The sequence below is a fragment of the Lolium perenne genome, chromosome 4, assembly GCF_019359855.2.
Source record: "Lolium perenne isolate Kyuss_39 chromosome 4, Kyuss_2.0, whole genome shotgun sequence".
Classification (NCBI taxonomy): Eukaryota; Viridiplantae; Streptophyta; class Magnoliopsida; order Poales; family Poaceae; genus Lolium; species Lolium perenne.
Window position 1 is genome coordinate 366932696 of NC_067247.2, and position 15342 is coordinate 366948037.

The 15342-nt window shown below is 43.7% G+C and overlaps 1 protein-coding gene across 1 annotated transcript; it reads right to left on the reverse strand.

The window, feature by feature from the left end:
• Positions 1-3145: 3145 nt before the first annotated feature.
• On the reverse strand, positions 3146-5019 carry LOC127349143 (xyloglucan galactosyltransferase KATAMARI1 homolog). Its single transcript, XM_051374923.2, has one exon. It carries the CDS (start codon positions 4736-4738, stop codon positions 3281-3283), a length of 1458 nt encoding a protein of 485 aa, XP_051230883.1. The 5' UTR covers positions 4739-5019; the 3' UTR covers positions 3146-3280.
• Positions 5020-15342: the final 10323 nt, after the last annotated feature.

Genomic DNA, 15342 nt, shown 5'->3' on the forward strand with positions numbered 1-15342 from the left:
GAATCTTCACCGGATGAAATAATCAAAAGTTTTTTTTTGATTTCATCGGAAATGATGAAGATGCTTGCATTTGCAAAAAATTAAGTGGGAGCACTGAGATATATTTATAATACTTTATATGGATAACATATCATTGATTATAAATAATGTAATCATGTACTTGATGTGATTAAAAGGTTTCATTGAAAATTAGCTTCAATGAAAGGATATGGACTAAAAATATATTTAGCATCAAGATCTATGAAGATAGTTTGAAGCGCATACTAAGTTTAAGTCGAAGTACATAAAATGAATATTGAAGTAGTTCAATATGAAAATGTCAAGATAGTGTTCTTTTCCATGTGGAGGTTTAAACAAGAATTGAGTGTATTTGACACTCAATGAGTAAAAACACATGAGTGATTTTAGATCACGAATAAAATGTACACAATCAGATGTCATGTGCTCTAAGGTGTTAAGAGCATATATCAGAATTATTCATATGATGATCATTGGACAACAGTAAGAATACCCACGTGTGCTTTGTCAGAGCCAAGGATATAAATATATAGCTTTATATGGGGTAATGACAAACAAATTGATGTAAGGTTTTACACCGATATTAGTTTGGTCACATATAAAAAATAAATTTCAATCTCAGTTAGGCTAATGTGTTCATTAAAAGGTAGCACAATGGGCTAGAAGAAGTCTATGCTGGATTTAGATGAGTTCTAACTATCATGGTGGATTCTATAAACGAAGGCAGAGTATATCATTGTTTTGACAATGACCGAGGATGTTTGAGTCAAGGAGTTCTTTGAGAACTTGGTGTAGTTCCGGTAGTGTCAGAACTATAAAGCTATATTGTATGTGACAATATTGGTAACATATTTCAGACCGCGAAATTAAGGTTCCACCATAAAACCATACATATACGATTAATGCCGACTCATTTGAAAAACTGAGTGATGCGTAGAGACGCAAATGAATTGCAAAATATATATGTTTCCGAGCATGTCAGATTCGTTGACTAAACCTCTCCCATAAGCAAACATGATAAGCACGAGAAGACCAAGGTGTTAGATCTTTACAAATGTAAACTATATTATTGACTCTAGTGCAAGTAAGAGACTGTTGGCAAGAGTTAATAATAAAAGTGTTTACTGTTATATCTAAGTGTTCATGATAAATATTTACATCCCATGCTATAATTGTATTAACCGGAAACATTAATACTTGTGTGTTTTGTAAACATAAAGGAGTCTCTAGTAAGTCTCTTGTTAAACTAGCTTGTTGATTAATAGATGATCATAATTTCCTGATCATGAACATTGGATGTTATTAATAACAAGATCATATCATTAGGTAAAAGATGTGATGGACATACACCCATAGTAAGCGTAGCATATGATCAAGTCATTTAGTCCGTTGTGCTTCAAGCTTTAAAATACATAGTAATATAATTCTTCGACCATGAGATCATGTTAATTACCTACACCGTATGGATGCTTTGATGACACCAAACACTACTTCGTAAATGGATTGTTATAAAGGTGGCATTAAGTGTTTGGAAAGTATAGGGTTGAAGCATGTGGATGAATAGTGGGATTTATCCATCCTAATGACGGATAGATATACACTAGGCCCTCTCGGTGGAATAACATCCAATTAGCTTGCAAGCATGTGATTAGGTCACAAGGGATATCATATCATGGTATGAGTAAAGAGTACTTATTGGTAACGATCTTGAACTAGGTATGGAGATACCGACAATTAAACTTCGGATAAGTAAAATATCGCGAGACAAAAGGGAATTGTTATTTTACGTAAATGGTTCTTTCGATCATGAAGTCATCATTGAATATGTGGGAGCTATTATGGATCTCCAGGTACCGCTATTAGTTATTGATCGGAGAAGAGTCTCGATCATGTCTGCATAGTTCTCGAACCGTAGGGTGACACACTTAAGGTTTGATGTCGTTTTAAGTAGTTATGGAATATGTAATAGATTTCGAGTGTTGTTCGGAGTCTCAGATGGGATCTAGGACATCACGAGGAGTTCTGGAATGGTCCGGAGAATAAGATTCATATATAGTAAGTCACTTTTCAAGTTTAGAAATGACCCGGTGCATTTATGGAAGGCGCTAGAATGTTCTAGAAGACTTCGGGATAAATCGCTATGGAAGGTGGAGTCCCGGATGGACTCCACCAACCCTAGCCGGCCAACCAAGAGGGAAGGCGGAGTCCATGGTGGACTCCACCACCTTGGCCGGCCAAAGGGGGAGGAAACGGAGCAATCCCACTCCACCTAGGTTTCCCTGTTATGGTAGTTTTGGAGTTGGACTTCAGATTAGTTTTGGGGCAAACCCTAGAGGGTTCCACCTATATAAAGAGAGGGAGAGGGAGAGGGCCGGACACCACAGCAGCCGCACCACCCAAGGGAACCCAAGGCCGGCGCCCCAAGTGCCCCCTCTCCCAAACCCTAGCCACTCCCTCCATATTCTCCCGCGGTGCTTACGGCAAAGCGCTGCCGGAAATCTCCACCACCATCGCCATCACGCCGTCGTGCTGGCGGGATTTCGAGGAGGATCTACTACATCCGCTGACAGCTGGAACGGGGAGAAGGATGTCGTCATCAACACCGTACGTGTGACCGAGTGCGGATGTGCTGCCCGATTGTGGCACCCTCAAGATCTTCTATGCGCTTTTGAAAGCGGCAAGTGACCGACTACATCCACCACGAGATTTATCTCGTTAATGCTTAGCGATCTTCGAGGGTATATTTATCTTCACCTCGTTGGTACCATCTACTAGATTAGATCTTGGCTTGTTATTTGTTCTTGCGGTAGGAATTTTTTTGTTTTCTATATTACGAATCCCTACAAGGGTTTGCTCCACTTCAATCCAGATTCCCTTAACACTTTGCGAGTTGAAATGATTTGATCTTTGTGTAAAGGGTTTATCTAAGTCACTTTTCTGCCACATAGTTTCACTTTTTTTTAGAAAAAATGCAACTTGCTTTAGAAAGTGCAACCCTATATATTTGAGTTGCGCTTTTAAAAACCATGATTACACTTTTGGTGAGTGGCTAAAATTTTCATCTAAGATTTGGCAAAACCTTGTGTAAATACAAATGAATAGAAATGTTTCTATATAACAACTAGATATCAACTGAAAATCACAAGAAATATCGGCTACTTGTTTCGGCTCTAAAAATACTTGTCGTAAATACATGCAAAATATAGACAAATATGTTAGATTCATTGAACTTGCAACAATTGTTTAGGGTCGGATGGAATAACTATTTCTTCCACCCGGAACCTAAACCTCGCCATGGCCAGGAGTCGTGGTTGTGGGGGCGCGATGCCGACGCCCGGGCCTCGGCTACTTTGCCGATGATGCCCTCGACGGCGACATCGAATGCGTCCCTCACCGACTCCAGCCTGGACCTCGGATCCGCGTACAGCAGTGTGGGTATCATCCCGATCACCTCCTCCCGCATACGCTCCACCGTCTCCGGCGGAATCGCCCGGAGTACCGCCCGGATGCTCACGTTGCGCGCTCGCACGTCTTCCTCCCTGACGAACACCGAGTACTTGTCGTGGTACTCGGGGAGGTACCACTTGTACTGCAGGTGCGCTGATACTCTGTTGAAGAATACCGGGATGCAGCCGGCGACCATGGAGTCGAACACCGACCGCCGCGTGTATGAGTCGCCGGGAGGCTGCAGGCAGAAGGTGGCCTTCTGGAACAGCCGCATGATCTTGTCGGGGGAGTGGCACTGGCTGCTGCCGAACGCGCAGCCCAACTGGGTGCAGTCCCCGGGCGCCGCCTCGCACTGCGCGATGATCTTGTCCCGGATGTTCATTGGGCTGTCCGGCCGCGGCGCGCCAACGAACGCCATGAGCCACCGCCGCTCCGCGCCGCGCACTCTGTCCTGCCACCGTCGCACCTCGGCGTCCGACCTCGGGTGGAAGTACGTGGGGTACGGCACGGAGTACTCCCGCTCGTGTACGAGAGAGCATTCCAGCAGGAGCACCGACATCTCCCGGCCGCCCGGCATGACGAGGAGGTCGGTGCCCCAGTTGGGGCTGACGTTGTTGCTCCGCCGGAAGTCCCACGCCGTCCTTCCGGCGACGAGGAAGTGGTCGCGCCCTCCCGCTCGCTTCCACTCGGGCTGCCGCATGAGCCACTGGGCCAGATCCACCGACGCAGCGTCCCTGGTGGCGTTTTCGTAGCCCCAGTGGTAGCGGACGAAGTCGAAGCCGGCGTAGAAGGGGACGAAGACGGCGTCGGCCACGGCGGAGTGGTTTGTGAGGCACTCGTACTGCTTCATCCGGTTGTGGAAGATGGCGTCGAGCGCGAACTGGTGCGTGCCGTACCACCCGTTCTCGCCGGTGAACACGCTGTCCAACGGGTCGGCGAGCGGGCGGCCCAGGCCGGCGTTGCTGACGAAGTCGCACATGTCCGGCCAGTGATCATTGGTCTTACGGCAGTCGCGGAGGATGTCGGCGTTGAAGCGCGGCGGCAGGTCGTGCACGTAGATGTAGCGCCCACGGCACGGGTCGGCGCTCCGGCCGGCGGCCACCAGCTGCGCGGCCCCTCCGTCGGCCATCACCGTGAGGTAGTAGAGAACGGAGATCCATACAACGAGCACGAGCACGACGATGAGCCGTAGGGGCGGGACAGCGCTCGCGCTCGCCGCGGTCTTCTGCTCCGCCGACGCCCCTTTCATCAGCCCGTCGCCGCTCTGCGGCATTGGCTGCGACGTACTTCTGTGCAGATTGGGTCAGCTGGTAGTTTGCAAAGAAGACGGAGATTTACCCTTCTACTAGCTTTGGCTCACCAACTTTATGATCGAGTTTACCACCAGCACCACGCCAACTTGCATGCCGGAGCGTTTAACTACTAGCCTACTGGGATATATTAGAGGAGGAAGACGAAGACTCTTCATAAACTACACAGAGTAGTGGGGAGATCTACTTCTCGTCAAGAACTCTCGCTAGCTACACACACATTGCGTGCTGTGTCCTGTGGAGTTCTTGGAATTAACTTTTAGAGCAGCAAGTGCTAAGTGGCCTCGTAATACTAGTAGAGATCTAGCCAGCCGACGCACACATTGGAGTATCTGATTATCGAAACAGGGCTGCACGCCACTTACCATTAAGAAACCAACCGTCATTACAGGAACTCCTTGCAACCCTCGAATGAATTCTGTATATAGTGCAAAAGGATAAAAGAAAACAAGCGGACCCTCAGTTTACACCTTTTTTTTAGCCTAAACGGCAGGAGCTCTACTTTCCATCGAAAGAAGGGGGAATAACTCTCTAAAGTTAAACACATACGGAGTACTACAAAAAACTAACAGTATAAACTCTTTGAGCCCCTAACTTCAGAAGGGGCTTTTATATATTTCTTAGTTTTATATTTCTCTTTTTTAGCTGTGTGCATCCGTACCACCATTAGGGTGTTGCGCTGTTGCAGAGGCTGAGTGTAATTGGTATCTTATTATATTAATATATTTCCTTTATCGAAAAAACTTCAGAAAATGCATCCTCCTTATCATTAAGTTGAATGGATTCAACTATGTGTAGGAGAGCACCAACTAAGTAAAGATATTGATGAACACATGTTGACATCCAAGTACACCGAACTACTGTAGCACAATTTGATAAATATTTAGTTGTCGACTCCATAAGAAGAACAAAGTAAACTATCTATTATCTAAGGTCCTACAATCCTCGTATATGGCCGTTCGTGCAATGCAATAAAATAAAGGATGCAAGGTTCTATTTTCTCAAAACCACTAACTAGAAAATTGTATAGGTGGAAATTGCTAGTTTTGAAATGAAGAGTATCAAAGATATGAATTGCTATTGTTTTAATGTCTTTTGCTACTTTGTTTGATGGTACCTACAAGTTATCTTCGGTTGAAAGCAAGAGTGTGTAGATAGATTGTTTGTTTGTGTGAACAAAGTAATAAAAAAAAGCGAAAGCGAGCAGCACAAGCGATGACTACGTACTTGAAACTATAATAAGGGCAAAGAGTTCTTATGTAGTTGTGGATTCACAACAAGCATAGATGTAAAACATGATTGGGGTTTATAATGACCTTTTAGTATGCATGGGCGAAGTTAGATAAAGGTGCACCACATGCACGCTTGTGCTATGCACCCCGCGTAATCACCACCGATCCTCCTATATTAGCATTTCCCCGGAGTTCACTGTGATTAAGAGTCTTCCCATGGCTACGGATATAGTTCTAGGATCTATGTTATTCCCTCGTTAATAGTGGTCGATGGGATGTGATGGAACTCTCTCTCTCTCTCTCTCTCTCTCTCTCTCTCTCTCTCTCTCTCTCTCTCTCTATTTCACCCCCAAACCACCAATTGATGGCACTAGATTCACTAGGATACCAATTCGTTGGGACTCAAAGCGCAAAGTAATGTAGCAAGGGCTTCCTCCTCAAGGGTGAGTCTAGGGTTTATTAAACTCTCGAGGAAACACATGTAAGAAGTGTACTATTCTTTCCTCTTCTAACAACCTACAAAACAAAGTGCTATTTCCTTGTGTCCCCTCCACCAAGTGGTTGTCAAGCACAAGATTTCATATTAAAAAATATAAATTAAAAAAGTAATATGCAGCACGATAAAGTAATTAAATGCAACATGAAAGGTAAATTAAATTCTAATGGAAACTAAAGTGGCATGGTAATGTTGGTGGTGTAAATTTTATGAAGAATTAAATGCAAGAATGATAAATGTTTTTATATTTTTAGATTTGTTCTAAAATGGTAAAGGTGTGTAAATGTAAGTAAAAGGTGTTTTTTATGATTAAGAATGAACCAGGGTTCATGGTTCACTAGTTTACTCTCTTATTTGACGTAACTTCAATATGTGTTTCATATGTATCCATATGGGCATCAACTCCTATGATTGAGATCACTGTTCAAAAAATCGACTAATTCAGCGATTAATTAGTCGATTAATCGCTACTCGACGGGATACCAATTAGCCAATTAACTCATTTATCGACCGATTAAGTGATTAATCGGCTCATTTTCCCATTAATCGCTAATCGCCAGCCGACCAAGTTGACACTGATAAGCGATTTCCTTAACATTGGTTGTGATAATGTAACACATTCCATTAATACTCCTCTAGCAAGAGAAAACTCCACAAACTAGATTTAAGATGAACATAGTACTACATTTGCTTCTATGACATGATGTTGAATACCAAGTATGCTACATCAAAAGATGTGAGATCACTATTGTTGATCATTTGGTGGTTGTAATACATGCATTCATTTATCTCTAGTGAGATAACAACGTAAACATAAAAATCATAGTAGGACCTAAACTTTATGGTCACTTTCCATACTACCATGTTACTCCAACTAATACACACATTTCTCATCACATGCCCTATCATAGTATCATACCACTTGGATCAAAACTTGTACTCAAGAAATATAAGCAATTTTCCGCATAAAGTAACCAATAAAACAATAGATAAAACATGGCTAGAAATAAATAAATCAAACTAGACATGCCATCTAATAGATGTAGGATAACGTTGCATAGAAAACAAAAAATTTCCTACCGCGAACACGAAATCCAAGCCAAGATGCAATCTAGAAGATGGTAGCAACGAGGGGATTATCGAGTCTCACCCTTGAAGAGATTCCAAAGCCTACAAGATGAGGCTCTTGTTGCTGCGGTAGATGTTCACTTGCCGCTTGCAAAAGCGCGTAGAAGATCTTGATCACGATCGGTTCCGGCGCCACGAACGGGCAGCATCTCCGTACTCGGTCACACGTTCGGTTGTTGATGAAGACGACGTCCACCTCCCCGTTCCAGCGGGCAGCGGAAGTAGTAGCTCCTCTTGAATCCGACAGCACGACGGCGTGGTGTTGGTGGTGGTGGAGAAAACCGGCGGAGCTTCGCTAAGCGTGCGGGAATTGGAGGAGCGGGGCGGCTAGGATTTGGGAGGGGGTGGCCGGCCACTCTAAGGGGGTCGGCCAGGCTGTGGTCTTGGGGTGGCCGGCCCCCTCCCCTTGGCCCCTCATTATATAGGTGGATCCCCAAGAGTTGGTCTCCAAGTCTTCGAATAAGACCCGAACCAAAAACCTTCCATATGGTGGGGAAACCTAGCCAAGCTAGGACTCCCACTAGAGGTGGGAGTTCCACCTCCCATATGGGGGGGTGGTCGGCCCCCTAAGGGGGAGTCCACTTGGGACTCCTCCCCCACTAGGGCTGGCCGGCCATGGAGGTGGAGTCCCATGTGGACTCCACCTTCCTTGGTGGTTTCTTCCGGACTTTTCTAGAACCTTCTAGAACCTTCCATAGAACCTTCCGCGTCAATTTTGTTCACATAAAATGACATCCTATATATGAATCTTATTCTCCGGACTATTCCGGAACTCCTCGTGATGTCCGGGATCTCATCCGGGACTCCGAACAAATTGAACTCCATTCCATATTCAAGTTCTACCATTTCAACATCCAACTTTAAGTGTGTCACCCTACGGTTCGCGAACTATGCGGACATGGTTGAGTACTCACTCCGACCAATAACCAATAGCGGGATCTGGAGATCCATAATGGCTCCCACATATTCAACGATGACTTTAATGATCGAATGAACCATTCACATACGATACCAATTCCCTTTGTCACGCGATATTTTACTTGTCCGAGGTTTGATCTTCGGTATCACTCTATACCTTGTTCAACCTCGTCTCCTGACAAGTACTCTTTACTCGTACCGTGGTATGTGGTCTCTTATGAACTTATTCATATGCTTGCAAGACATTAGACGACATTCCACCGAGAGGGCCCAGAGTATATCTATCCGTCATCGAGATGGACAAATCCCACTGTTGATCCATATGCCTCAACTCATACTTTCCGGATACTTAATCCCACCTTTATAACCACCCATTTACGCAGTGGCGTTTGATGTAATCAAAGTACCTTTCGGGCATAAGTGATTTACATGATCTCATGGTCATAAGGACTAGGTAACTATGTATCGAAAGCTTATAGCAAATAACTTAATGACGAGATCTTATGCTACGCTTAATTGGGTGTGTCCATTATATCATTCATACAATGATATAACCTTGTTATTAATAACATCCAATGTTCATGATTATGAAACTAATCATCCATTAATCAACAAGCTAGTTAAGAGGCATACTAGGGACTCTTTGTTGTTTACATATCACACATGTATCAATGTTTCAGTTAATACAATTATAGCATGGTATATAAACATTTATCATAAACATAAAGATATATAATAACCACTTTTATTATTGCCTCTTGGGCATATCTCCAACAGTCTCCCACTTGCACTAGAGTCAATAATCTAGATTACATTGTAAGGTACCTAACACCCATGGCATTCTGGTGTTGGTCATGCTTTGCCCTAGGGAGAGCTTTAGTCAACGGATCTGCTACATTCAGATCAGTGTGTACTTTGCAAATCTTTACTTCTCCATCTTCGATGTACTCGCGAATCGAGTGGTAACGCAGCTTGATATGCTTCAGCCTCTTGTGTGACCTTGGCTCTTGTGCATTGGCGATGGCACCCATGTTATCACAGTAAATGATTAATGGGTCCAATGCACTAGGAACCACACCGAGCTCTACAATGAACCTCTTCATCCATACCGCTTCTGATGAAGCCTCTGAAGCCGCTATGTACTCGATTCTGTTGAAGACTTCGCCACCGTGCCTTGCTTCGAGCTTGCCCAGCTTCGCAGCACCATTCAATATAAACACGTACCAAGACTGTGACTTAGAGTCATCAGGATCAGTGTTCCAACTTGCATCGGTGTAACTTGTTACAACGAGCTCTTGGTCACCTCCATAACAAAGAAACATATCCTTAGTTCTTTTCAAGTACTTCAGGATATTCTTGACCGCTGTCCAGTGTTCTATTCCTGGATCACTTTGATATCTGCTAGTCAAACTAACAGCATGTGCTATATCCGGTCTAGTACATAGCATGGCATACATGATAGAGCCTACTGCCGAGGCATAGGGGATCTGACTCATCCTTTCTCTTTCTTCTCGTAGTAGCCGGACCTTGAGTCTAACTCAAGACATTGCATGGTAACATAGGTAAGAATCCTTTCTTACTTTCGTCCATTCTAAACTTCTTTAGAATCTTGTCCAGGTATGTACTCTGTGATAGCCCTATTAGGCGTCTTGATCTATCTCTATAAATCTTGATGCCTAATATATACGATGCTTCACCAAGGTCTTTCATTGAAAAACTATTATTCAAATAACCTTTAACACTGCTTAATAGTTCTATATCATTCCCGATCAATAATATGTCATCTACATATAATATCAGGAATGCTACAGAGCTCCCACTCACTTTCTTGTAAATACAGGCCTCTCCATGACATTGTATAAACCCGAAGTCTTTGATCACCTTATCAAAACGTCGGTTCCAACTTCTTGATGCTTGCTTCAGTTCATAGATTGAACGCTGAAGTTTGCATACTTTGTCAGCATTTTTAGGATCGACAAAACCTTTGGGTTGTACCATATACAACTCTTCCTCAATGTCTCCATTAAGGAATGCTGTTTTGACATCCATCTGCCAAATCTCATAATCGAAAAATGCAGCTATTGCTAACAAAATCCTCACAGATTTTAGCTTCGCTACATGTGAGAAAGTCTCATCGTAGTCAACTCCTTGAATTTGTCGGAAACCCTTTGCGACAAGTCGAGCTTTATAGACAGTAATATTACCATCAGCATCTGTTTTTCTTTTGAAGATCCATTTATTCTCGACAGCCTTTCGGCTATCAGGTAAGTCTACCAAAGTCCATACTTTGTTATCATACATGGATCCCATTTCGGATTTCATGGCTTCTTGCCATTTGTTGGAATCTGGGCTCATCATCGCTTCTTCATACGTCGCAGGGTCCTCATCATTGTTATCTACAATCATGACATTTAGACAAGGATCATACCAATCAGGAGTGGCACGTTCCCTTGTCGATCTGCGAGGTTCAGTAGTTTCCTCGTTCGAAGTTTCATGATCATTATCATTAGTTTCCTCTGTTGCCGGTGTAGGCGGTACAGGTACAACTTCCGGTACTGCACTACTCTGATCAACGAGTATAGATTCATCAATCTCATCGAGTTCTACTTTTCTTCCAGTCACTTCTTTAGTGAGAAATTCTTTCTCAAGAAAGGTTCCGTTCTTAGCAACAAAGATTTTGCCTTCGGATCTGTGATAGAAAGTGTACCCTATAGTTTCCTTAGGGTATCCTATGAAGACGCATTTCTCCGCTTTGGGTTCTAGCTTGTCCGGTTGTAACTTCTTTACATAGGCTTCGCAACCCCAAACTTTTAGGAACGACAACTTAGGTTTCTTATTAAACCATAATTCATACGGTGTCGTTTCAACGGATTTTGATGGTGCTCTATTTAAAGTGAATGCGGCTGTCTCTAATGCATAACTCCAAAATGATAACGGCAAATCAGTAAGAGACATCATAGAACGAACCATATCTAAGAGAGTTCGATTACGACGTTCGGACACACCGTTTCGTTGAGGTGTTCCCGGCGGAGTCAATTGTGAAAGTATTCCGCATTTCTTTAAATGCATGCCAAACTCATAACTCAGATATTCACCTCCGCGATCAGATCGTAGAAATTTGATCTTCTTGTTACGTTGATTTTCTACTTCACTTTGGAATTCCTTAAACTTCTCGAAAGTTTCAGATTTATGTTTCATGAAATAGATATACCCATATCTACTCAGATCATCTGTGAAGGTTAGAATATAACGATAACCACCGCGCGATGCTACGCTCATTGGTCCGCACACATCGGTATGTATGATTTCCAATAAGTCAGTAGCTCGCTCCATCATACCAGAAAATGGAGTCTTAGTCATTTTTCCCATTAGACATGCTTCGCATCTATCAAGTGACTCAAAGTCAAGTGATTCAAGTAATCCATCAGTATGGAGTTTCTTCATGCGTTTCACTCCAATATGACCTAGACGACAGTGCCACATATAAGTAGAATTATCATTCAATTTAATTCGCTTAGCATCAATGTTATGTATATGTGTATCATTACTATCGAGATCTAACAGAAATAAGCCATTCTTTTCAGGTGCTCGACCATAAAAGATATTATTCATAAAAATAGAACAACCATTATTCTCAGACTTGAATGAATAACCGTCTTGCATTAAACAAGATCCAGATATAATGTTCATGCTCAACGCGGGTACAAAATAACAATTATTTAGGCTTAAAACTAATCCCAAAGGTAGATGTAGAGGAAGTGTGCCGACAGCGATCACATCGACTTTGGATCCATTTCCAACGCGCATCGTCACTTCATCTTTCAGTAGTCTTCGTTTATTCTTTAGTTCCTGTTTCGAGTTACAAATATGAGCAACCGAACCAGTATCAAATACCCAGGTACTAGTACGAGAACCAGTGAGATAAACATCTATAACATGTATATCAGATATACCTTCTTTCTTCTTCTTGACAAGGCCGCTCTTTAGATCCGCCAAATACTTGGAGCAATTACGCTTCCAGTGTCCCTTCTCCTTGCAGTAATAGCACTCAGCATCAGGCTTAGGGCCGTTCTTAGGTTTCATAGGAGGTGTGGCAGCTTTCTTGCCACCCTTCTTGAATTTTCCCTTAGACTTGCCCTGTTTCTTGAAACTGGTGGTCTTGTTGACCATCAACACTTGGTGCTCTTCTCGGATCTCAATCTCAGCAGCTTTAAGCATGGCAAAGAGTTCAGGTAACTCTTTGTTCATGTTCTGCATATTGTAGTTCATCACAAAGTTCTTGTAACTAGGTGGCGGTGATTGAAGGATACGATTAATCCCGATCTGTTAGGAATAACTATTTCCAAGTCATCGAGTTTCTTCGCATGCCCGGTCATGGCGAGCATGTGCTCACTAACGGAGCTACCTTCTTCCATCATGCAGCTGAAAAATTGTTTCGATGCTTCATAGCATTCCACGGCCGCATGAGTTTCAAAAATAGTCTTTAACTCTTTCATCAACTCATGAGGATCGTGGTGCTCAAAACGTTTTTGAAGATCGGATTCCAGACTGCATAGGATGGCACACTGAACTTGAGAGTACCGAGTTTTTCGAGTCGCGTAAACATTCTTTACTTCATCGGTTTCTGTTTCTGCTGGAGGGTCACCTAGCGGTGCATCAAGCACATATTGCAGATTTCCGCCAGAGAGGAAGATCCTCACATGACGGAACCAGTCGGTGAAGTTGCTACCGTTGCTCTTAAGCTTTTCTTTCTCTAGGAACTGGTTAAAATTGATTGGGGACGCCATATCTACAACATATATTTGCAATAGTTTAGACTAAGTTTATGACAAATTGAGTTCAAATTTTAATTCAACATAATTAAAAATCTAGGTGAACTCCCACTCAAAACAATATCCCTCGCATTGTCTTAGTGATCACACGAACCAAATCCACCGCACCTAAGCCCGATCATCACGAGACAAGGTGTGATTTCAATGGTGAACACTCAAAGTGTTCATCATATCATCCATATGATTCATGCTCTACCTTTCGGTATCACGTGTTCCGAGACCATGTCTGTACATGCTAGGCTCGTCAAGGCCACCTTAGTATCCGCATGTGCAAAACTGTCTTGCACCCGTTGTATGCACTTGTTGATTCTATCACACCCGATCATCACGAGATGCTTCGAAACGACAAGTCTTGGCAACGGTGCTACTAAGGATGAACACTTTATTATCTTGAGATTTTAGTGAGGGATCATCTTATAATGCTACCGTCGCGATCTAAGCAAAATAAGATGCATAAAAGGATTAACATCACATGCAGTTCATATGTGATATGATATGGCCCTTTTGTCTTTGCGCCTTTGATCTTCATCTCCAAAGCACGGACATGATCTCCATCATCTTTGGGCATGATCTCCATCATCGTCGGCGTAGCGTCAAGGTCAATGACGCCGTCTTCATGATTGTTCTCCATGTAGCAACTATTACAACTACTTTGAAATACTACTCAACATGAAATTTAAAGACAACCATAAGGCTCCTGCCGGTTGCCACAATACAATAATGATCATCTCATACATATTCATCATCATATCATGGCCATATCACATCACCAAACCCTGCAAAAACAAGTTAAACGTCTCTAATTTGGTTTGCATATTTTACGTGGTTTAGGGTTTTCGAGAGAGATCTAATCTACCTACGAACATGAACCACAACGTTGATACTAATGTTGTCAATAGAAGAGTAAATTGAATCTTCACTATAGTAGGAGAGACAGACACCCGCAAAGCCTCTTATGCAATACAAGTTGCATGTCGAACGAGGAACAAGTCTCATGAACGCGGTCATGTAAAGTTAGTCCGAGCCGCTTCATCCCACTATGCCACAAAGATGCAAAGTACTCAAACTAAAGATAACAAGAGCATCAACGCCCACAAACCATTGTGTTCTACTCGTGCAACCATCTATGCATAGACACGGCTCTGATACCACTGTAGGATAACGTTGCATAGAAAACAAAAAATTTCCTACCGCGAACACGAAATCCAAGCCAAGATGCAATCTAGAAGATGGTAGCAACGAGGGGATTATCGAGTCTCACCCTTGAAGAGATTCCAAAGCCTACAAGATGAGGCTCTTGTTGCTGCGGTAGATGTTCACTTGCCGCTTGCAAAAGCGCGTAGAAGATCTTGATCACGATCGGTTCCGGCGCCACGAACGGGCAGCACCTCCGTACTCGGTCACACGTTCGGTTGTTGATGAAGACGACGTCCACCTCCCCGTTCCAGCGGGCAGCGGAAGTAGTAGCTCCTCTTGAATCCGACAGCACGACGGCGTGGTGTTGGTGGTGGTGGAGAAAACCGGCGGAGCTTCGCTAAGCGTGCGGTAATTGGAGGAGCGGGGCGGCTAGGGTTTGGGAGGGGGTGGCCGGCCACTCTAAGGGGGTCGGCCAGGCTGTGGTCTTGGGGTGGCCGGCCCCCTCCCCTTGGCCCCTCATTATATAGGTGGATCCCCAAGAGTTGGTCTCCAAGTCTTCGAATAAGACCCGAACCAAAAACCTTCCATATGGTGGGGAAACCTAGCCAAGCTAGGACTCCCACTAGAGGTGGGAGTTCCACCTCCCATATGGGGGGTGGCCGGCCCCCTAAGGGGGAGTCCACTTGGGACTCCTCCCCCACTAGGGCTGGCCGGCCATGGAGGTGGAGTCCCATGTGGACTCCACCTTCCTTGGTGGTTTCTTCCGGACATTTCTAGAACCTTCTAGAACCTTCCATAGAACCTTCCGCGTCAATTTTATTCAC